General features: G+C 35.0%; 1 protein-coding gene across 4 annotated transcripts in view; it reads left to right on the forward strand.

Moving 5' to 3' along the window:
• The window catches only part of ERBB4 (erb-b2 receptor tyrosine kinase 4), a 1210589-nt gene that overhangs the window by 987097 nt on the left and 197616 nt on the right, over window positions 1-25876 (forward strand). For all 4 annotated transcript variants that reach the window (XM_017535013.2, XM_017535015.2, XM_017535010.2 and 1 more), the window contains exon 20: window positions 18408-18593. In XM_017535013.2, the coding sequence (XP_017390502.1) occupies window positions 18408-18593 (186 nt within the window). The remainder of the gene's footprint in view (window positions 1-18407; window positions 18594-25876) is intronic.

A 25876-nucleotide genomic window follows, 5' to 3' on the forward strand; every position in this document is an offset into this window, starting at 1 on the left:
ACTAAAAAGCAAGCAGAAGACAAGAAATAACTAAGATCAGAGCAGAACTAAAGGAGATAGAGACACAAAAATCTCTTCAAAAAATCAGTAAATCCATGAGCTGGTTTATTGAAAAGATCAACAAAATAGACAGACTGCTAGCCATATTAATAAAAAATAAAAGAGAGAAGAATCAAATAGATGAAATAAAAAACGCTAAAGAGGATATCACCACCAATTCCACAGGAATACAAACTACCATCAGAGATTACTACAAACAACTGTCTGTACATAAACCAGTAAATCTGGAAGAAATGGATAAATTCCTGGACACTTGCACGCTCCCAAGCCTAAACCAGGAAGAGGTTGAAACCCTGAATAGACCAATAACAAGGTCTATTCAAGCAATAAAAATCAATAAAGGGGATACCACCATCGATTTCCCAGAAATACAAACTACTATCAGAGATTACTACAACAACTCTATGCACATGAACCAGTAAATCTGGAAAAAATGGGTAAATTCATGGACACTTGCACCCTCCCGAGCCTAAACCAGGAAGAAATTGAAACCCTGAATAGACCAATAACAAGGGCTGTAGTTGAGGCAGCAATTAATAGCCTACCAACCAAAAAAAAAGTCCAGGTCCAGATGGGTTCACAGCCGAATTCTATGAGATGTACAAAGAGGAGCTGATACTACATCTTCTGAAACTATTCCCAACAATACAAAAAGAGAGAATCCTTCCCAAATCATTTTATGAGACCAACATCATCCTGATGCCAAAACCCGGCAGAGACTCAACAACAACAACAAAAACTTCAGGCCAGTATCCATGATGAACACAGATGCAAAAATATTCAATAAAATACTGGCAAACATTGCAACAGCACATCAAAAAGCTGATCCATCATGATCAAGTAGGCTTCATCCCAGGCAAGGATGGTTCAACATATGCAAGTCTGTAAACATAATCCACCACATAAACAAAACCAAAGACAAAAACCACATGATTATCTCAATAGATGCAGAGAAGGCCTTCGACAAAATTCAACAGCCCTTTATACTAAAAACTCTCAATAAACTAAGTATTGATGGAACGTATCTCAAAATAATAAAAGCTATTTACAACAAACCCACAGCCAATATCATACTGAATGGGCAAAAACTGGAAGCATTCCTTTGATATCTGGCACTAGACAAGAATGCCCTCTCTCACCACTCCTATTCAATATAGTATTGGAAGTTCTAGCCAGACCAATCAGGCAAGAAAAAGAAAGAAAGGCTATTCAATTAGGAAAAGAGGAAGTCAAATTGTTTGTATTTACAGACGACATGATTGCATATTTAGAAGACCGCAGTCTCAGCCCAAAATTTCCTTGGGCTGATAAGCAACTTCAGCAAAGTCTCAGGATACAAAATCAATGTGCAAAATCACAAGCATTCTTATACACCAATAACAGACAGAGAGCCAACTCATGATCGAACTCCCACAATTGCTACAAAGAGAATAAAATACCTAGGAATACAAATCACAAAGGATGTAAAGGACCTCTTCAAGGAGAACTACAAACCACTCCTCAAGAAAATAAAAGAGGACACAGATAGAAAATAATCACTATTCTGACAGGCATGAGATGGTATCACATTGTGGTTTTGATTTGCATTTCTCTAATGATGAGTGACGTTAATTTTTTTTTATGTTTATTGGCCACATGAATGTCTTATATTGAGAAGTGTCTGTTCATATCCTTTGCCCACTTTTTAATGGGTTTGTTTTTTTCTTGTAAAATTGTTTAATTTACTTGTAGATTCTGGATATTAGACCTTTGCCAGATGGATAGAGTTCAAAATTTTTCTCCTACTCTCTAGGTTGCCTGTTCACTCTGAAGATAGTTTCTTTTGCTGTGCAGAAGGTCTTTAGCTTAATTAGATCCCATTTGTCAATTTTTACTGTTGTTGCAATTGCTTTTGATATTTTCATGAAGTCTTTACCCATGCCTATGTCCTCAACTGTATTGCCTAGCTTTTCTTCTAGGGTTTTTTATAGTTTTGGGTTTTACATTTCAATCTTTAATCCGTCTTGAGTTAGTTTTTTGTATAAGCTGTCAGGAAGGGGTCCAGTTTCAGTTTTGTACATATGGCTAGCCAGTTCTCCCAGCTCCATTTATTAAATAGAGAATTCCTTCCCCATTGCTTGTTGTTGTCAGGTTTGTCAAAGATCAGATGGCTGTAGATGTGTGGTCTTATTTCTGTATTCCCTATTCAGTTCCATTTGTCTACATGCCTGTTTTTGTACCAGTACTATGCTGTTTTGGTTACTGTAGCCTTGTAGTATAGTTTGAAGTACAGTACCATGATGCTTTGAGCTTTTTGCTTAGGATTGTCTTGGCTGTGTGGATTCTTTTTTGGTTCCATATAATTTAAAAAATAGTTTCTTCTAATTCTGTGAATAATGTCAATGGTAGTTTAATGGGAATAGCGTTAAATCTATAAGTTACATTGGGTAGTATGGCCATTTTCATGATATTAATTCTTAGTATTCAGGAGCATGGAATATTTTTCCACTTGTTTGTGTCCTGTCTGATATCCTTGAGCAGTAGTTTGTAGTTCTGCTCTAAGAGGTCCTTCACTTCCCTTGTTAGTTGTATTCCTACATATTTTATTCTATTTGTAAAAATTGTGAATGGGACTTCATTCATAATTTGGCTCTCTACTTGCCTGTTTTTGGTGAATAGGAATGCTTGTGACTTTTGCACATTGATTTTGTTTCCTGAGGCTTTGCTGAAATTGCTTATCAGCTTAAGGAAATTTTGGACTGAGACGATGGAGTCTTCTAAATATGCAATCATGTCATCTGCAAATAGATACAATTTGACTTCCTCTTTTCATAATTGAATATGCTTTATTTCTTTTTCTTGCCTGATTGCCCTGGCCAGAAATTCCAGTACTATATTGAATAGAAGCGGTGAGAGAGGGCATCCTTTTCTGTTGCCGGTTTTCAGGGATAATGCTTCCTGATTTTGCTCATTCGATATGATATTGACTGTGGGTTTGTCATAAATGGCTCTCATTATTTTGAGATATGTTCCTTTAATACCCAGTTTATTAAGAGTTTTTAACATGAAGGGATGTTGAATTTTATTGAAGGCCTTTTATTCATCTAGTGAGATAATCATGTGGTTTTTGTCTTTAGATCTGTTTATATGGTGAATTACATTTATTGATTTGCACATGTTGAACCAGCCTTGAAGAATGAAGCCAGTTTGATCATGGTGGAGAAGCTTTTCAATTTGCTCCTGGATTCAGTTTGACAGGATTTTATTGAGAGTTTTTCATATATGTACATCAGGGATATTGGCCTGAAGTTTTCTTTTTTGTTGTATCTCTGCCAGGTTTTGGTGTCAGGATGATGTGGCCTCATAAAATGAGTTAGGGAGGAATGTAGATCATATTTTTATCTACCACAAGACAAAGTACTTGATTCTCTATTATTTATGGGAGGGTGAAAAAAGAGCAGAAATAGGAAACCCCATTTTACTTACAATAAAATCCAAATGTCAGCCTTTCATTCAAACTCCTCTAAGCCCTAGTACCAACCTGCCTTTTCCATCTTGTTTCTTACTGTGTTCTGTCATGTACCATATACTTCACTGAAGCTGATCTATTTGTATTCCCCACACATGCCACACTTTTCCATTTTCTTAATTTTAGAAGCAAAGGAAACTAATTATATTGGACAACTGTTACATATCAACACTGTGCTAGACTCATACAGATATATTACCTGAAATTATTGTTTTCACAAGATGGGCATTATAGTCCCCATTATATATCTGAGCAACCTCAGATTGATGTTTTGATAGAGTGAATAACTTGCTTTATATCAGACAACTAGTAAAACAGAAGGAATACTTGGAAGTATTTGTAGCATCTACATCCCTTTCTCCTCATCATATGCAACCTTGCCAGTGTTATTTATCTTTTTGCTTTCAATATTCTTCCCACATGTAAATATCTATATTCTTATTTTTCTTCTAAACACAACTTTTTGTTTACTTGCATTCAGTTTTTTAAGTTAGAAGGTAATTCCTCTCTTCAAAGAGTTATAGGAAATTAAAATCATAAATTTATAATTATAATTACTGTTTAGAACTTTTTATACTAAATTTTAAAGATTTATCCTAAAATGTTGGCTATTTAAGAGTTGAATATGTGTCTTTTTAATAATTGTACCTTGTAGAGTACATAGAGTAGTCCTCAGCCAATACCAGGAATAAGTTAATGAATTAATGAATGAAAGATGACTAGTTATTTCCTGCAAAAACTCCCAAAGTCAGTACAATTATTAATAAGGTAACATACACAAAATAATTATAATAGCACCCTGCACTACTCTTTGAAGTTGCTGATGATGAATATAATGGCCATTAATTGACCTTTCCTAGGACAGGCATTATGGAAATCCAGATACCATGTCATTTCTAAAGTACTGGTTAATTTTCAGTGGCTATTTTCAAGTAGTAGATCATAATTAGATGTCCTCTTGCAGAGATGTTTTATGAGGTAGTCCTTTTTCCACTGCCACATGCTCACCCCCTCACAGTGTGTGTCTAGACAGAAAGCCACATATTCCTTTGACTCAGCCTCCTGAAATAAAGGCATTAGCAGTAGGGGTCTTTTGTGACACCATGTATTTTCTTTCAGGGTTTATTATGACCCCTTTTGCCTGAGTGGATGGTAATATTATTTACTGCTACTATATTGAAAACATAAAATAATAAATAACATTAATGCAGGTTTGTACTCATTTGATTACCTCCAACTGGATGCCCTTGACATCAGGATCAGTGTAGAATATTAAAACAACACTAACATGAATATTTAATATAAAAACTTGCATATTAATCATGGTTTCAAATTTAATATATATGATGGTAATAATTAAGTTCATTATAAAAGTAGAGGAGATGAAAATATGTGAGTAATAGGAAAATGATTTCTACATATAAATTATCCTAAATAACCATGAAGCTAGTGAGAGAAAAATGGAAAACTTAATTCAAGTCACTTACTGTTTTATCTTGGAAGAGTCAGAATGACACAATTCTGCCTGCTCCTTTACCAGAGGTATGTTTGATATTGTTTGTTAAGTATAAAGGGAGGATTTTTCCTAATTTTGTTGAGTTGCTGCTTATTAAATGCCTTTAATATAAATGTCATTAATTAACTGAGATTATTCTTGCAGATTAAAAGCAGAGTAGATGTTTTCCTTTAAACAAGATGCAGTATTCAGGAAAACAAATACATACTAATTTCACAAGTTATACAAAATAATAAACAATAAAGCTTTAAGTGATTAAATAAACGTTATTGATAAATTTACTAAAATCTGTTCTATTTGAAGTCAATTTTAAGTTTCAAAAATTTTGATTCAGCACTTTTAGATTCAAATTCTCCTGATCACAGCTGAGAATAAAGACATGAGTAGTCTTAGTACCTTCTGAAAAGGCTACTTAGCATTTTATTATTGGAAGATTAAGTGGGTGAGGATAAATTGTGCTAATTTGATTTATACCGAAAAAGGTTAGTTAATACCTGTTAGAATGTTACTTCATCAATATTTCGTTGACTAGTTAATCTAATATTGATCATTCCTATGGACACCAGCATAATTACCACAAAATCTGCTGGGTCTATCTAGTTACCTAACTGACATTAATAGCTCCTGCAAAGAAAACATGGCGGAAAGACACTTGGCAATGGATTCAATGAGAACTGGATTCAAATCTCAGATTGGCTACTTGAGAACTTCAGAATCGTGGCAAATCGTTAATCTCTTTTAAATGTGTCTCACTATCAATAAATTGACATACTATAATTCACACTGGACAAGAGTGTCCCAGGAACTCAATGAGTTCCGGTGTAAATCAACAGCATTGTGCTGACACAATTCAGGAAGTAGCATTTGTTATTATGCTCTGATAGAATTATTTAACATGTGACTTCAAAGGGACCACAAGTATGGTTATTAAGAATTAGAAAACTACAGGCGAACTAAGTAAAGCTACAAGTAAACCAAATGGCAGGTTTAATAATCTCTCTAGAATGTTTTCATATGGAGAAAGAAAAGTGAATGTTAATAATTATTCCTTTCTCCCTAGTGGTAGTATCTACAGCCTGGAATGATTTATTCTACTTCTAGTATGTTTGTGTTTTCCTTCTTTATAGCACATTACAATGTCCTCTTCATGAGAAGCTCCATGTTGGAGCTTGCTAAGTATTTTTCACATCAATTTTGAAATGTTATTGGCAGACACTTTTTTGTTTCTTGTTATGTAACATTGCTAAGATTAATAAGTAAACTCTAAACTGTCTGTGCCTTAACTACATGAATTCATTAGTGTCCCAATCTCTATTACCTACTTGCTCCATATTGTGATTGACTATTATTAGTGTTATTGTGATTACTTTTTGTTAAAGAACAAATTTATGTAGTCCTTGAAGTTCTCTTACAACCCTCAAATCTACTTCAGCCATCTTTTAACTCTTCATGATTACATGTTGAAGATGGAAAGAGATACTGCTGGCTCTCCCTGGGCTTAAGTAGGAAAAGAATAGCTGATGGAGTGCTGATGGCAAAACTGGTTTTCTGTCAGTTTTCCTGTCTTGCATGCTTAATGTCCCCACCAGACTTAAAAAGATCAAAGTGACCACTCACCCTGAAGCTGCAGCTTTTTTCCAGATTCAGCCATGCTTTACTGCTTAATGATTTTATTCCCTTTAGATATAATTGGTTTAAGAAAAATAATAATACCCAACATTTTAAGTGTCTACTAGGCACTGTGATAAGCTCTTTGCTTGTAGTGTATCATTTAGCAATTACATATGTATGTTACTTACTAAATGAATTAAAAGTATCCGCATCATTTAGATTAGACCAACATACCACATGCAAACTAAAGATTTGGTAACAATATTAGTTTAAAATATGTGAAAAAAAATCAAGGCAACACTACTTAAGCTTACCCTCCCCTTGAAATAAATTGGTTCTTGTTGCTTAAAGCACTGAGTGTCTCAAGCACTAAGTGTTATGAGTCCTCATCCAGTCCAGGCAGGAAAGAATACAGTAATTGTATTTGTTTCCTGTAGCTTCTGATACAATTTAACTGAAACCCGGTGACTTACAATAACAGAAATATATTATCTCACAGTTCTGGAGGCTAGACATTTGAAATCAAGATGTTGGTAGGACTGCACTCCCTCCAGAAGCTCTAGGGAAAAGTGTTTTCCTTGCCTCCTCCAGCTGCTGGTGGCTACAGATACATGGCTTGTGGGGGCATCACTCTAATTTCTTCTTCTTCACATTGCCTTTTCCTCTTTGTGCCTGTGTCTAATCTCCTTCTGCCTCTCTTTTATAAGGATATTTATGGTGCCATTTAGAACCTACCTGAACAATCAAGGAAGATCTGCTAATCACAAAATCCTTAATTTAATGGTATCTGCACAGACCTTTTCCCAAATAAGATAATATTCACCTCAGGGAATTCTCACATTAAGACGTGGGAATATTCTGAGAGCCGTCATCAGCCTTCCACTCAATTATTGATCAACCTACCACACAATGATTGATTAGCAGTATCTTTCATGGGCAGAAGGAGAGTGTTGGTAGCATGTAAGCCATGTATTTGCCATCAGTGACCATATCTGTGATTTTACAGATAAATGTTGTCATGTGCCTTGTTCAAGATGACTGCATTAGAAGAATCCCAGCAAGAAACACATGACATACTAAGTTGAAGGAATTGAAGAGAGTTTAGCAAAAGGGTCTTTCTAAAAGTAAGAGCAGGATTAAGTAATAGCAACAGGGTTTGTTGAAGTACTTGAAGATGAGTAACAGCATTTCTAGGCTTGAAGAAGCCAGAGGAAGGTTACCCTGAGTTGACAGCAGCTGTGGCCCTCACTAAATTAAGGGTCGCAGGAAAGTGAGGAAAGGGGATAAATACCAAAATGACTCTTCTTAATTCAGTATTGTGCTACTGCTTTGCACTGGCCGAACCCAAATGAAAGCCAGAGGACATCATAGCCTGTTGTCATCATCCATTTGGGTCAGTCTCACTGAGCACACGGCAGGGTGAATATTGGTAGAAAATGGCGGAGAATGGAGCTGGAGGGACAAAGAAAAATATGCAGGCCAATGTCACAGATTGTTAGTGTCATAGCTGGAAATATAGTCTAAACTTCTTTATGCTAAAATTTATTACAATCTTCACAATATAAAATTTAATTCCACATGCGTTTATTGAGTACATGCAATGTTAAGATTCTCTATGTTGTCAATCAAAAAATGCCACTGATATTTTGTATGTTTGTAGCATAAACAGACTATGTTAATAAAAAAAAAGTGATCTTTTTGCGGTAGTAGTAAGAGCCTGAACTTAAGTAGGAGTCAGAATGAAAAGACACAGAATGATGTAGATTTGAGCTACACTGGGATAAGCAATTAATAGGACTTGACAAATTATCAGATATAAAGTGGAATGGAAAAAATAGAAATGCAAATGCCAAGTATAAATCCAAGATTTTAAAACTGTATTAGGAAATGTTTCTGAAATTAAAAAAAAAAATCGTAAGGCAAAGCAGGCAAGCAAACTCATATGGGGAAATTAATTACCATGTTTTTTTTTTAAATATTTGAAATCAGTTGTATCTATTTTAAGGTGACAAGAAGTCATTTGAAACATGAGTTGATTCCTAGAATGGAGTAAGTGGGGAAGGGGAGGATATAATACAGATTTTGTTTATTTATTCATAAAATGGTATTGCATTCTTCTTATAAGCCATATATTCAACAAGGATTAGGTGATAAACCAGTGAATATGACTGACTCACATTACCGCTTTCAGAGAAAAGAAAAATAGAGATGCCAGACATTTCACAGACAATTCTAATAAAATAGGATAGATGTTATAATATGATTTTGTATAGTTATATTATAGATAAGCCTATTAGTTTCTACTCAGAAATGACAATTGAAATTATAGGAGTGGAGGATAAAACTTGGAATATGCACATAGCATAATTCTCATGTTTGGAAGGGCATAGATATTTTGGACATGATGATAATGGATTTTATTTTTTATCTTGAGAGAAAAAAAAATCCTGCTGTTTACATTGCTTCAAAGTAAATCAAATCGTGACAAACCAAAAAAACTTTGCAATCAATTCCATATGTTTTTGACAACTCTGTCATATTTGATAACGTTGGAAAATATTTTTATCTCTAGGAGGTTGAAGAACAAATCTGTAAGAGAGCAAGAGATTGTAGCAAAGCAAAACAAAGTACAGCCAAAGCCTGGGTAGCATTTCTAAATTGAAGGGTTGAAGGGATGAGAGATGTAGTCCCACCTACTCAGGAGGCTGAGGCAGGAGAATAGCTTGAACCTGGGAGGCAGAACTTACAGTGACCCAAGATTGCACCATTGCACTCCAGGCTGCAGTGAGCCCAGATTGTGCCACTGCACTCCAGCCTGGCAACAGAGCGAGACTCCATCTCAAATAAATAAATAAATAAATAAAAATAAAAAAGAAGACGACTCATAGAGTGAAAAATCAAGATAGAATAAAGTACTGACATCAGCCAAAGAAGGATTTTGATAAAGAAAGATGGTCAGTGAGATAAAACAATGCAGGCTGGGGAAATGTAATGAGAGAACAAACATGTTAACTTTGGTGAAAAGGAAGTATTTGATGATATTTTCCAGAGTAATTTGAGGGTAAGAATTTAGAAAAGTGGCAGAAAAGTCAGATCTCAAAGGCACAAAGGAGGATAAAATGAAGAAATAGCTAAAGTAGGACTGGAAAATATCCCTAGAGATAGGGCAAAATTGAAGGAAATTTTGTTTTTGGAATATGGGATACATGTATGTTCTTGTAGGTAGAGTGAAGATGGTAAGTACAGTGAAGATGAAGTTGTACTAGAGATAAATGCTGATAAAATGATTCAGTAAAACAGGATTAAATGATGTCAAAAGTACATTTCACAGAGTAAATGTTAAGAAAGGTAGAAAGCTTTTTTTTCCCCTGCCCAGAGGTAAAAGCCATAGTAAGTGTAATAAAGCATCAATAAGAAATTAAACACTGAAAGAGGCCTGGCGCAATGGCTCATGCCTGTAACCCGAGACTTTGAGAGGCCGAGGTGGGTGGATCACTTGAGGTCAGGAGTTTGAGACCAGCCTGGCCAACATGGTGAAACCTCGTCTCTACTAAGAAGAAGAAAAAAAAGGCAAAAATACAGCCATGTGTTGTGGCAGGCACCTGTAATCCCAGTTACTCAGGAGGCTGAGGCAGGAGAATTGCCTGAACCTGGGAGGCAGAACTTGCAGTGACCCAAGATTGCACCACTGCACTCTAGCCTGGGCAATAGAGTGAAACTCTGTCTCAAAAATGAAATAATAAGCACATTAATTAAATAATTTTTAAAAACTAAAAGTGAGCTATTTTTGGAGGATCAAATCAGGAAATTTAGGCTAAATCTATGAATCTGTGCCTTTCTCTAACAACATTTGAAAGTTTGAGAATGGTGATGGGGGAAATTACCTTCAGCCAAAGAGCAAGCAAATGGGAACATGAAGGGGGAGAAAATTACATGATACTGGCAAGTACTTTATTGTAATAGTTAATAATCAGGCTATGATAGAAGTAAATGAAGTATAACAGAAACCAGGCATTAAAAGATTTATGAACAAATCCAGTCTTCTTAAGGATTTAAGACTTAAAATCCTTTTTGACTGCAAGGCCCTACATGGCTTGGCCCCTACCCACATTTTCAATCCCATCTCATGCCATTATAGTCCTTGCTAAATTCCAAACACATGAACCTTCTCAGAGCTTCCAAAATATGCCAGACTCTTAGATCATGCTTTTCCCTGAATGAACTTTCCAAGTATTTGTATATATCTTTTTCTCATAAATCTGATCTGATCTCAGGACACATTTCCTGGATCCCCTAACCTAAAGTACCACTGCGGCCACCATTTTATTATCTATCCCAAAACTCTGTTTATTTTTGTGATACTCCTTAATATAATTTTAAAATATTTATGAACCTGTTTTATGTTTATTTGGTTTTCCTATTTCCTAGTTGCCTCTCCAAGCAGAATGAAAGCTGCCTGAGGCTGGAGATGATTTTGTAGACACAACTTCAATCACAGTGCCAGACACATAGCAAGTTCTCAATAAATATTTTTAAATGAAGTAATGTGAAACTAAAGGGATAGGAAAATATAATGAGCCTGGAAATTCAGTGTAATCCAGAGTGGAAGAAAAAGGAAGGAAAACAGGAAGTAGAATTCTTTCACAATATAGACTTCTTCAAAAGGTCTTCACTGTGCAGCAATGTTAGTGACTAAATCTAACATATGGAGACCCAATGGGTGAATGATGTAGAATGAAGATGAAAACATGCTGACTTCAAAGTTTAGAAGAGTCCTAATCTGACTGTTGAAGTCCACAAAAATGATACCAAGGATTGGAAGGGAGTGGTAAGGCTTCTGAGCAATGTGGACAAACTTAAACTGATGGCATATTAATTCATCCTCTCTAATTTCTGCTCACCTATTTACCCAAATAAATTATAATTTATTCTAGACATGAAGGAACAGATGCAGTTTCATTTTATTATCTTCGTACCATCTGCAGCAAAGCAAGTTAGTACAAAAATTATTATGGACCAGTAATTTTATTTCATTTTTCATCATTGTGGCCATCATTATCTTCTTTGTGTTCTCCACCACTAACACTCTCACTATCTTTAGGGGCAGCATTTCTTTCAGGCACTCACAAATCTGCTGATGGTTGCATGAAGCATAGTTTTATATGTCTGCATTAATTGTCTATCTTTTCTTTTCCTCTGTCTCTTCTTTTATCTTCCCTATCTCTGATGCAATGAGATTTTCCTGGTTTTCAGCTGGAGGGTATTGCATTAATGATCCATAGATATAATGAAACAGATTTTAGCTGAAGTTAACATTTTTAAAAACATAATAGCCTATAAGTTTTCGCTGGCAGTATGGTTTTTTCTTCCACTTTATCTTTGTGAAACCACTAAACAATATGAGAAAACAAATTAAAGTGGCAAGATATAAATATCTGGTTGTTGTGCAAAATGGTAGCTTAATGTAAAAAATAGTATCACTCACTTATTATTGTACAAAAATGTCTTCTCTTCAGGCTGAAATAGAGATACAGATAACATGTGGCTAGAGACTATTGAAATACATGCTTCAGAGCTTTTTTATCTATACCTTGGTAGTCCCCTGGTGGTTTTTTAAATAGCCCTTATTCACACCAGACTTCATTATAAAGAAAAATATTTTTGTTTTAGAATTTTTACCATAGCACCTGTTACATTCTTCCCTTCTGTCAAATGAGAAAACTCTTAAATTTACCTACAAGAATAAAAAATGTTGTAAAGCAAAAGGGAAATAAAGACAGAATAATTTTTTCTGGAAAAATAGATAATGTCCCTGTCAGGTTATATTTATTCCCATGGTCTTCAGTGAGATTTTCTAGTGACAGCAGCAAAGTTTCCAAAAATGCCTCCATAGGTCCCACATAAAGAAAGACAGGTAACAGAGGACAATAAATTTAACACAGAGTAATTTATTGAAATCTGACACTCCATGATTAAAATATTGGGATTTTTTTTCCCCTTTTTATCTCACTTATCCTTCTAAATAAATTCACATTCCCTTTTCTTTATCTACTCTCCTATCTTCCACAACAGCCATCTGCTATTTCCTTTATGAAAAAAAAAATGCAACCTACAATTAGTGTCTTGTTCATTTTTCTTTTTTCAAAAAAAGAGAACTATTATGCAAATACTCTGCAATTTGGTTTCAAATACTCTTTGTAGTGTGATGAGCAATTTTTCTTAATACAAACCCAGCTTTTTTGCCAGGACTTACTAATAGATTTTTAAAAAGAGAAATTCCATGTGACTTTTTTACATCCCTTAATGTAAACTTTTCAAATGCAAAAATAACCTCAAAATTTTCCTTCTACCTTAAATGTTATCATTCTCTTTACTTTAATACATAAATTGTATCAAATACTACCCTCAGTAAATCATAGAAAAACGTTTTATTTGGCTTTTTTCTGAAAACATAAAGTGACGACAGTTTACCTGGAAGCACAAATGCATTGTTTTTTGTTGCTCTTCAAGAAGCAAAGGATAATTTGACCCAATTCATGGAGGTAGGGCTAATGTGAACTGTTTGGGGCTGTCTTGCTAAAAAGATAAATATCGACACTATAATGTGCTGATGAAAGTGAAGTAAAAAATACAATAATTTTAATATCATAACACTACAGTCAGAATAAAAGTCCTGAGTTTTTACTGATCCTGCTACTAACGAGTCATAGGGCCTAGGCTGGTAATTTTGCTTGTTGAGTTTCGGTTTCCTCATTTTGCAGCTGAGAATTATTACCTGTTTGAACTATAATTACCTGTTTGAACTATATTCAGGGATTATAATAAGGATCAAATAATCATTACATGTTAGTGCTTTTGCAATGGATTATAGAAATACACATTTGAGGGAGGTATCAGGATATGCTAGAGACTCTCAACATTTTATATTTCCTAAGTTCCTTTGCCAAGGGAGCTTGCCACAAATGGTGATTCCTAAGATCTACTTCTAAACCTGAGTATCTGGGAGTAGGGCCACACTTGTAACTATAAACCTAGGTTGACTTTCATATACACAAAACATTGAGAGCCACCAAAAAAGAAATAAGTATTAATTTGATTTGATTTTTGATATTTAATATCTAATTAAGTATCTAACTTAATACATAATTAAATATGTAATTAAATCAGTGATTTAATCTAATTAGATATTTTGCTGATTTGTTGGCATGTATATATTTATACATGTGCATGTTATAATTCAATAAAAGAACCTTCTGGTTTACACTGTCAATACAGTTAATACTAGATTAAATAGTAAGTCATTTAAGTTGGCTAACATTTTCATCCATACTTTCTTTATAACTACGTTGCTGTGCTTTATTTCAAATGTTTTCTGAGATATACAAGGAGTGAAACCAAATGTTTTCACCTCATGAATCCAAAGGAAGCCACATGAATAGTAATAACATAGATTTCTGGCTTTGCTAATTATGCAAAACCCTGGACCCCAAATAAGTCTCCACAAATATTTTGTAAACTTGTTGGGTGTCTCCTATTTACCTATAATATGGTCTTCAAGCTGCAGTCTCCCTGTGGCATCTACAGTGACCTTTCTTACCAGTTCTGGTCCCTATGTTGAGTTCTCTTCTCTCTGAGCCATTAGAAGGTCCCACCCCTGTTACTGCAGACTGGATGCTGAAGTCCTTGCTAGGCGTGATGCCTTACAGTGCTTCTGGAACTTCCAGCCCTCGCCGTGTTGCAGTCCTGGTGAGCTCAACAAGAAAACATAGAAACTGGTTCTCTGTTCTGTGACTCTTCTGGTTCCCTGGGGCACCAAGAAAAGAGAAAATTAAAGTATCTTTCCTATTTGGAAGGCATCTGAAAAACAATGATTTCTGCTTTGCCACTGAGCCTCAGAAACAAAAAGTCGTTTGAGGGAGAGTGACAGCATTTTACCAGCTTACTTCTTTTGTTTGGTCCGCTGTAATTCCTTTCTCCAGGCATGTTCCCATGCTACCCTACTCTTCCTTACTGAAAAAATAAAATGTTAGACCTTGAAATAAATGCTTGGCTGGATCTGGGAAGTCCATATACCCCATCAGACACTGCATATTTGTGAATAACTCTTTTAAGGCTCAGCTGAACTCAACAGCAGTAAAAATAGTAGGGGCAGATAAAGGGGATAATGTCCTACCAAGTAGCTTTAAATTAATCATAAAAAAGTCAAATATTTTGAAAAGACTAATGATGAAAGGCAACCTGCTAGCTACCCTGCTGTCCTTTCCATCCCCCTATTTTCCACTGCCCAAATCAATCACTTTCAAAGTTTTGGAAATTTCTTCTTTTACTTAACTCTATACATTTAAATAATATGCTTATACTGTGAAGTCTTAGTTTTCTTTTTAGCATATGTATCATATGCTGACTTTTTGCAACCAGCAATGGTTATATATCTTTCACTCCATTCCCATCACCACCTTTCAAAAGGGCATCCTCTGTCCTCCCATCTTTCAACAGTTGTATGATTTCTGATTATGTCAGTGTTTCCTATTTATGCTATTGTGATTATATAACTATTTCCATGATTTCCTTTTTAATTATTTGTATTAATTTATGAAGTACAAGTATGATTTTGTTACATACATGGATTGCATAATGGGAAGTCAAGACTTCTAGTGTATCCATCATTCAGATAACATACAATCTCTCATCATCCACTCCCCTCTCAGCTCCTCACCTTTCTGAGTCTTTCTTGTGCAAATCTTTCTGTTTTATCTCAGATTAATTTCTTTTTAAGTTTAGCTTTGTGTTCTGTGTATCTATCACTAATTAGACCTGCAACTCCCACTAGAAAAGTAGTTATTTTCTTAATATATTTTAGGTTCATCAGGCATTCTATCAATTACACCTTCTTGGGTCACCTTTCTCAGAGCCATTTGTTCTGTCCCAGTCTTGGCCAGCTGCTGTTTCCCTCTGTTGTATAGTTTTTATTTGAGAAAAATTTTCACTGTATTTTTTTGTGTTTCTATATCTCATGGTTGATGTTTGTTTTCTTGATTTAATGTACTCTTCTAACACCCCCTCCCTTTTTTATGAGCACATTTACAAAGAAAGGAAATATGGAAGGTAAATTTATTAAGATTTGGCTTGTCTGAACATGTCTGTTGTATGCATTCACTTGGTTGAAATGCTGCTGGGTGTAAAATTCTAGGTTTAAACAAAACTTTGAGAATTTCGAATTCCATCTATTTGTGAGATTGAATGGAAGAATGTTCCATATTTTTATTATATATAAATTTACATAATACTTCTGTTTTCTCCAGAGTACTTCTCTTTCCATTTTGCCTGATATCCACAGTCCACAGTTCTTTTGGTTTAAGATTTCCTAAGGGTGAAGGGAAGAAGGAGATTTATACTCTAAGTATTTCTTAAATGTACTTTGAAGCAATCCTGCTTGAAACCAGTTCTTCTTGCTTCATTTAGGGAGGTTTGTATCACTACTACTACTCCTCAGCCTTTGGTGTTACATATTATTGGATTGCTTCTCAATTTCCCCACATTAAATTAGGCTTCAGGTTTCTTATGTTTACCAGGTCAGCTAGCACTAATGAGCCACTCCTACTTTTACTATTCTATCTTTATTGTCTCCTTTCTATGATTGTTGGTATCTGCCTTTTAAAATTATTTTTTTTGTCAGCATAGTGAAATTGACAGGAAAAGGAAATAATTTGTGTATTCAATCTGTCATGCCATCTTAAACAGAAACTCAATATAAATTATGTCCTGAATTTTTTATTTTGAAATTTTTCAAAGTTATAGAAAATGTCCAAGGGTAATACAATGAACAGTGTACCTTTGTCTAGATAAAATAATTGATAAGCAATTGCCATATACGTATTACCCCCTCTAGGTGTATGTGCAAATATTTGTGTGTGTATATGTATATACACACATCAAAAACATAGATACATATACATATATCCTGTCTCTCTCTCTGTCTCTAAGCGAACTATTTGAAAATAAATTGCAGTCACAAGATACTTCATAAAGATTTAGGAATCTTCTAAGATCAAAGAATACTATTTTACATAGCTGCAATACCGTTATCACTCTCAAATATGTAACATTGATACAATATTATATAATATATAATCCCTATTTAGATTTCCTCAATTGGTCCAATATGTTTTATATTTTTTTTAATCTAAGAGCCAAAAATGCATCATTGGCCTATTTCTGTAATAAATGTTAGTTTGAAAATCATATCCTTCTTTTACATTGCTCCTAATATTGACATTTTAAATAAGTACAGGCCAGTTTATTTATTTTTTTTTTTGAGATGGAGTCTCTCTCCATTGCCCAGGCTGGAGTGCACTGGCATGATCTCAGCTCACTGCAACCTCCAGCTCCCGGGTTCTAACGATTCTCCTGCCTCAGCCATCCAAGTAGCTGGAATTACAGGCACCCACCACTGCGCCTGGCTAATTTTTGTATTTTTAGTAGAGATGGGATTTCACCATGTTAGTCAGGCTGGTCTCGAACTCCTGACTTCAGATGATCTGCCCACCTTGGACTCCTAAAGTGCTGGGATTACAGGTGTGAGCCAATGTGTCCGGCCATACAGACCAGTTTCTTTGCAGAATGTTCTACAATATGTATTTGTTTGAATTTTTTACTTATGATTAGATTCAGATTAAATGATATTGACAAGAATAGTATGTAGGTGATATGTAGCTTCTTAAAAGCGAAAATTTACTATTGTTTTCATATGAGATAATATTTTTTTCCATAGGAGCTCACAATATTTTGTTTTCATAATATAAAAGCACATATCAAAGTACATAAAAATAAATAAACCATATTTATTTTATGGTTATATCTATTTCAAATTACAATAAAGACTCTTCTAATAACTTTTTATTAGAAGCTAACTGAAATGCACTAAATAACTATCATATGTCCACTTTTATTCCCATTAGGCATTGATGCCTTTATGATTCTGATGCAAAATTATAACTCAGTTTTCTCATTTTATGAAATATAAAAGTTGGAGTAGTCAAATTTTTATAGTCTCAGCTCTCAAATTTTATGAATCTATGAATAAGACATCACTTATAATTTTGAAAATGAAATAAATTTGAGGAAGGTAAAATTATGGAACAAAATGTCTTATTAAAATGTTTATTATTTTATATAAATTGACAATAGACATATTACTTGCAATTATCTACATTTCCATATTTACGATTTATTCATGACACCACTGTAAATTGTCCAACTCTACACCAATAATGCGTGACTTCAAAGTTCAGCTCACCTCACTGTACTTGCAACTAGCTAAATTTGTATAGATTATTGCACATTTAGAGCAAAGGTCAAAGTAAAAAAAAAAAATCCATAGTATAAGCTGGAAATCATTTTTACTTACTTGGCAATAAATAAAATACAATATTGCTCATATTACAAAGGAGAAAATACTGCTATCAATTTTATAGGCAGTTATTGTATAACAGCGTCCATGTTAATACATGTAAGGACTTTGCCTTTTATTTAATTTTATTGAATTAAATTACTTTAAAGGTAGAATAACTGCAACATTATCATTTCATTTTGATTGATTCCATTGAGTAAGAGTACATTTTAAAAATCATCAGCGCCATTAGTACAGTGCAAGTAACTCTAAATGTAAGAAAATTTGAGTTGAAATGATGGTATTGCATTTTTTTCTTATAGGAAGCTCTGATCATGGCAAGTATGGATCATCCACACCTAGTTCGTTTGTTGGGTGTGTGTCTAAGCCCAACCATCCAGCTGGTTACTCAGCTTATGCCCCATGGATGCCTGTTGGAGTATGTCCATGAGCACAAGGATAACATTGGATCACAACTGCTGCTTAACTGGTGTGTCCAGATAGCTAAGGTATGTGTCTGTTATTTCTATGGAAATGACATTTCTAGGTTAATATTTCCTAACCTAGAACAGTTTTAATATTGAAAACATGTCAAGGCTTCCCGTTTAAATAAAATAAAGTATATTTGCTACATTGAAAGATATATAACAGAGAGGCACTTTTAAGTAAACCACAGATTAAATGCATGATATATATTTTTAGATTAGTGTACTGTACCATTTTTTTTGTATTGACTAGATGCCAAAACAAATAGCTTGCTAGTCAGGGAGAATAATTGTTATTCTGGGTGTGTTTGGCTTATTTGTTTTGGTATAGTCTAGTTAGCAAATAAAATCCAAGAAAAAAAGAGTTGAATATCTGAATTTTTTCATATTTAGACAATTTTTAAAAGTAGCCTGTATGTTTAATTCTCAGTATTACAAAGGAGCAAAGTCTAAATATATTCTGAGCATTTTTGATGATTTTCAATTGGTCTTTAATGATTGGTAGTTTTGCTTCACACAAAGGCTCAGTCATGTCACATATATAAGGGAAGTGGTCTAGGGTGATGGGGAGGGTGGCTCTGTGGTTAACTAGAAAACGTCTGCTACTTTCTAGGGGAATGTGATTTATGGAATATCGCTAGTTATCTAATCTTTAGTTTTTTTTTAAGAGTGGCCAGAATTCTGGATTTTTGTGATTTCCCAAATTTAAATCTTAAGTCAATTTTCGAAACACTTTAGGGTCTAAACACAGCATTTTTGTCACACAGTCTGCTAGTATGCAACTTCCAGTGTACATTCTAAATGTTTAAAGCAACTATTTATGATTATCTATACCAAATATCTTTCTTGGTAATATTCTATTTCTAGAGAAATAGGTCAATGATAAGTTTTACTTACGTCAACTTTTAGTTACGTCAAAATATGACCTGAAGTCTTATAGATTCTGTAGATATTTTTATCTATCCATTTGTACAATATAAATGCCAAAATGATAACATAGTGGTTTGGGCCTGTTTTTTAAATAATTTAATAATTAATTAAAGCATATTATAGAAAAAAGAAATTTGAGATAATTCTTAAAATTTAAACCCCAAAATTTATTTGACAGCAAAGCTCAGCTTAGTTTTATATATTATTGACAATAAAACTATGTAGGTGATATTATTTAATATCATCTACTTATGTAATAACTGCAACTGTGAGTATTGTTTATGGTAATGGAGTTTGAAATATAACACTTCAGAAACTGATTTATCTGAGAATGTCTATAATTTATAAGGTGAGTTAAGCATGCAATAGAATTTCTCAAATCATCTTAGGGCTATAAATGAAAGGAAAGCTAAGCTTCAGGCTGGGTGCAGTGGTTCAGGCCTATAATTCCAGCATTTTGGGAGGCCAAGATGGGTGGATCACCGGAGGTCAGGAGTTCGAGACCAGCCTGACCAACATGGAGAAACCCATCTCTACTTAAAATACAAAATTTGCTGGGTGTGATGGTGCATGCCTGTAATCCCAGCAACTCAGGAGGCTGAGGCAGGAGAATCATCTGAATCCTAGAGGTGGAGGTTGTGGTGAGCTGAGCTCATGCCATTGCACTCCAGCCTGGGCAATAAGAGTGAAACTCTGTCTCAAAAAAAAAAAAAAAAAAAAAAAAAAAGCCAAGCTTCAAATTTGTTAGCTCTCTCTGTATTTTCTTCTGTGCTTGCCACAATTTAGGTTTTGTCCTTAAGATTGGTCTTATTAATATATCATTTATACAACATTGTACACTGTAATAAGAGAAACTACTTGGGAGTTCCCTGAATAATCACACAGTTTTATACCATTTTGCCTTTGCAAATGCCATCCCCTAAGCTTAGGTCTTCTCTTGGCTTCTTAATTCACACTGCATGATCTTATTCGCCCATCAACCCTGCTTGGGCATCCTCCATTTATGGAGTCTGTTCTCTTCAACTCTTCTCTGCAGGCAGAAGTAACTACTTTCTTTTTTGTATTAATTTTGGTAGTTGATATATTGAACACATTTATATTATGTTAATTTTACACTATGTATTTACTATCTCTCTGCCTATATGGTAAGCTTATTTAGTCATTAATCCTCAACAGATGCTGGTGGGCTTTTATTATGTTTCAGATACGATGCTGACTGAAATACATATATACAAATATATATATATATATATGGTAAACAACACATACAGGCCTGGGCCTGGTTCTCTTTGTGCACCCTAATGGATTGAACAGACATTCAACAAATGAAATAATTAATTATAGGATTGAATACTGTGGTTCAGATTTTAAAGAAAACTAACTACTCGGGAGACTTTAGGGAAGACACCACTGAGTCCTGAGGGAGAAGACTTCAGCTATGAGAATAATATTTAGGCAAAAGAAAGACCACACAGGGCCCTACAGATGTGATGACTGAGACTTATCATCCAAATGGAATAATTGTAGGGGTGAAAGGAGACTTTATTACTAGTTATGCCAGGATAACAGGTACAGAAAAGTCCTAAACAGAGCATGTTATATGGTTATTCACTATAGCAAGAAAAGTTTGAATTGTTTGATAAGTCCTCCAGGTAGTTACTGAAATATTTGACATGCCATCGACATAATCTCATTTATATTCTAAATAGATCATGCTAGTTTATGTGTGGAGGTTGGATTGAGGCAATATAAGAATGAAAATGAAGATACTAATTAGGAGTCTGGAGGCCGTGCAAATAAAGAGAAGTAGATGGAATTAAGATATATTTGGGGGACAAAATTTAAGGTATTCAATTATAGATTAGCTGTGGGTGGTGAGGGACAGGAGTACAGTGAGACCATTTCCTGAGCTGGTGAAATGGGGGATGAACATTTGTAGGAACAAATCAAGATTTCAGTTTCAGACTTGGCACACTGGAAAAGTTTATAGAAAATGCAACTGGGGATGTTAATGAGGTAGCTAAATTTGGTCAGTGCTATATATATATGCACATTTAGGAATCATAGGTATTTAAATATATGGAAAGATAAAGGATTACATTGGGACTGACTATATCTGATTCTTACTTATTCCTGGAAACTAAAACTGGATCTTACATACAGTTAGCCATTCAATAAATATTTAGTAAATATTTTTAACCCAAGGAAATAACAAAATCTACCGTTAAGTGGGGAGTCCCTTTTTTTCTATTTTGGGAGCAGAATTGTGTAGTCAAAGCAGACTCAAGGTGAGAAACGCTATGTTTATAGGTTGGGGCCCACTTTTCAGTTTTGTGAGTTTGTGTTATTCAGCCTCTGAATTCTTATTTCTCAATGTATATAGTGGCATTAATAATTACTACATATTTTCTCATCTGCAAAAATAATGTAACAAATGGTATATACCCATGGTAGATTGAATAATATCCACCCCAAAGATGCTAATACATCCTAACTCCAGAATCTGTGAACGTTGTTTTACATGTTAAAAGGGACTTCGCAAATGTAATTAAATTAAGGATATTGAGATTAGATTTTGCTGGATTACCCAGATTAGCCCATTGTAATCACAGGGGTCTTTGTAAGTGGGAGGCGGAAGGATCAGAGCAGGAGACAGAAGATGTAAGAGCAGAACAGAGCTGAGTGGTGCACCTTGACGATGGAGGAAGGGACCATGCGTTGAGGAATGTAGGCACCTCTAGAAGCTGGAAAGGACAAGGAAACAGATTCTCCCTTAGAATCTCCAGGAGAAATACAGACCTGCCTGTACCTTGATTTTATAGTCTGGTGAAACTGATTGTGGATTTCTAATCTATAGAGTTGTAAGAGAATAAATTTGCATTTTTTCAGCCACTTTTCGCCCTAAGGTAGGCCCCAGTGTCTGTTTCCCTCTATGTATCCATGAGTTCTCATCATTTAGCTTCCATGTATAAGTGATAACAAGTGGTATTTGGTTTTCTGTTCCTTGTTAGTTTGCTAAGGATAATGGCCTCCAGCTCCATCCATGTTCCTGCAAATGATATGATCTTGTTCTTTTTTATGGCTGCATGGTATTCCAAGGTATATATGTACCACATTTTCTTCCCAGTCTACCATTGATGGGCATTTACGTTGATTCTATGTTTTTGCTATTGGGAATGGTGCTACAATGAACACACATGTGCATATGTCTTTGTAATAGAATGATTTATATTCCTGTGGTTATATACTCAGGAAGATGATCGCTGGGTTGAATGATACTTCTGTTTTTAAAAGCTCCTTGAGGAACTGCTGTATTGCTTTCCATAGTGGTTGAACTAATTTATGCTCCCACCATACAACAATGTATAAATGTTCCTTTTTCTCCACAACCTTATCAGCATTCTGACTGGTGTGAAATTGTATCTCTTTGAGATATTGATTTGCATTTCTCTAATGATCAGTGATGTTGAGCTTTTTTTCATATGCTGTTGGCTGCATATATAACTTCTTTTGAAAAGTGTCTGTTTATTCCTTTGCCCACTTTTTAATGGGGTTCTTTTTTTTTCTTGCCTATTTGCTTAAGTTCCTTATAGATGCTAGATATTAGATCTTTGTCGAATATATAGTTTGCAAAAATGTTCTGCCTTTCTGTAGGTTGTTCACTCTGTGGGTAGTTTCTTTTGCAGTGCAAAACCTTTTGATTTAATTATATCCCACTTGTCAAAGTTTGTTTTTGTTACAATTCCTTTTGGTATCTTCATCATGAAATCTTTGCCCATACCTATGTCCTGAATGGTATTGCCTAGGTTGTCTTCCATAGTTTTTATAGTTTTGAGTTTTACATTGCAATCTTTAATCCATCTGGAGTTGATTTTTGTATATGGTATAAGGAAAAGGTCTAGTTTTAATCTTCTGCATATAGCTAGGCAGTTATTATGGCACCATTTATTGCATAGGAAATCTTTTCCCCATTACTTGTTTTTTTGTCAGGTTTGTCAAAGTTTAGATAGTTGAAGGTGTGATGCCTTATTTCTGGGTTCTCTTCTATTTCATTGGTCTGTGTGTCTGTTTTTGTACCAGTACCATGCTGTGTTGGATACAGTAGCCCTGTAGTATAGCTTGATGTTGGGTAGCATGATGCCTCCAGCTTTGTTCTTTTTGGCCATTCCGGCTCTTTTTTGGTTCCACATGAATTTTTAAATAGTTTTCTCTAGTTCTGCGAAGAATGTCAGTATTTTCTTAGTCGTGAATTATATTTCTATTGCACTGCGGTCTGAGAGAGTGGTTGTTATGATTTCAGTTCTTTTGCATATGCTGAGGATATGACATACCTGGCATATCCTTGGTGCTTTATGTACACTATGTTGTTAAATCTTTACTGAAACTCTAGCAGATATGGCTCATTATTTCCCCAGTTTATAGATGAGGAAAATAGGAAGTTAAGTCCAAAAGGACACACAAATGTGTTGAAATGCCTGAGTTCTGTACCAGATAACTCTGACTCCTGAGCCAGGTCTCCAAACCACTCTGCAGTCTTTCCATACATATGCACATCACTGCGGCTTAACGTGATCTGCTCTCCTTCAGTGGCACTCTAGAATTAGAGGACTGAATGGGAGCACACCATTTTATCTGTAGTTGTGTCTCATCATTTATTCCATAGAGAAAAACTTCTATCATGAGTAATACTTGTTATTGTCTTCATGAGAACGTATTTTATCATCAGCATCTATGCCACATTTTCAGTGCTAGATGAATATTTGTGGAAATTTTTAAAGTAATGTTGTAACTATTAAAATAAGCAAACTCAAAATAATTCTGTGAACTACTGTGGGTCATAGATACAAGTGACATTGTAAAATAAGAATTTAAAATGTGTAGTCTGGTACTAGTTTGTGTTTAGCCTACAAATTCTAGGGTTCAAATCTAATTAATCTCTGTCACTAGCTAACTGTGTGGACTTTGATAATAAGTTAGTTAAACCCTCCATGCTCCTGAAAAGAGGGGCTAACAGTACTACCTATTTTGTAGGGTAATTATAAGGATAAGATGATGTTTGTAATGTGCTAAGCTTACTGTTTAGCATATCATAAGAATGTAAACTGTGTTATTTTGGATAATATCTGAAATTTCTACAATAAGGAAAGACATGTTTATAGTTAGAATACTCTAATTTTGACATTTAAAAAATACCATTGTTTAAAAATATGACTGTTTTAAAACATTCTGATAGAAAAGATTTAGCATTTGTTCATAGAGCATATTAGGCTGAGGAGAGGAGAGAATCTCATGTTTAATATTCAATATTTTTGGCCTTTGGAACAAGGAAATTGAGTCTCCCATCTGCATATGCTTTTCTATACAGGTTCATATGATGCTTGTGCTCTGACCTTGGCTTCTAATTTTCATGTTAAAAAATGTATTGGCCGGGCGCGGTGGCTCACGCCTGTAATCCCAGCACTTTGGGAGGCCAAGGCGGGTGGATCACGAGGTCAAGAGATCGAGACCATCCTGGTCAACACGGTGAAACCCCGTCTCTACTAAAACTACAAAAAATTAGCTGGGCATGGTGGTGCAAGCCTGTAATCCCAGCTACTCAGGAGGCTGAGGCAGGAGAATTGCCTGAACCCAGGAGGCGGAGGTTGCGGTGAGCCGAGATCGCGCCATTGCACTCCAGCCTGGGTAACAAGAGCGAAACTCCGTCTCAAAAAAAAAAAAAATGTATTATTGGGCTGGGCAAGGTGACTCATGCCTATAATCCAGCACTCTGAGGTAGGCAAATCACCTGAGGTCAGGAGTTCCAGACCAGCCTGGCCAACATGGTGAAACCCCATCTCTACTAAAAATACGAAAATTAGCCGGGCATGGTGGCATACTCCTGTAATCCCAAGTACTCGGGAGGCTGGAGCAGGAGAATCACTTGAACCCAGGAGACAGAGGTTGCAGCGAGGCTAGATTGCACCACTGCACTCCAGCCTGAGCAACAGAGTGAGACTCTGTCTCAAAAGAAAAGAAAAAAATTGTGTTATTTGTAATATTGGAAACATGTAAAACTACCAGTGAGCCGGCAAAGAACTGAGCTTGGGAAATTGTTAAGACAGTCTATTACTGAAGAGGAGCAAAGGAAAAATTCTAACTTTCCAATCTCAAGATGGAAAAGGTTAATATTGGTTTGATTTGCTATTCCTGCAAAAATTTTAGTTCCTGACTTTGTTTTAAGGAAATTATCATTTATAGCCTTTTTATGATATGTATATCTCTGGTGCTATATTTGTAAAGCCTGAATACTGAGTATAGGCCACTGTTATTTTTCAAAATCCTAAAACCTTCCTCAGAGCTTTGCTGGCCTATTTACCTTGTCATATTTTTTTTCCAGT

Source organism: Cebus imitator, unplaced genomic scaffold (assembly GCF_001604975.1).
Source record: "Cebus imitator isolate Cc_AM_T3 unplaced genomic scaffold, Cebus_imitator-1.0 Scaffold89, whole genome shotgun sequence".
In the NCBI taxonomy this organism is placed as follows: Eukaryota; Metazoa; Chordata; class Mammalia; order Primates; family Cebidae; genus Cebus; species Cebus imitator.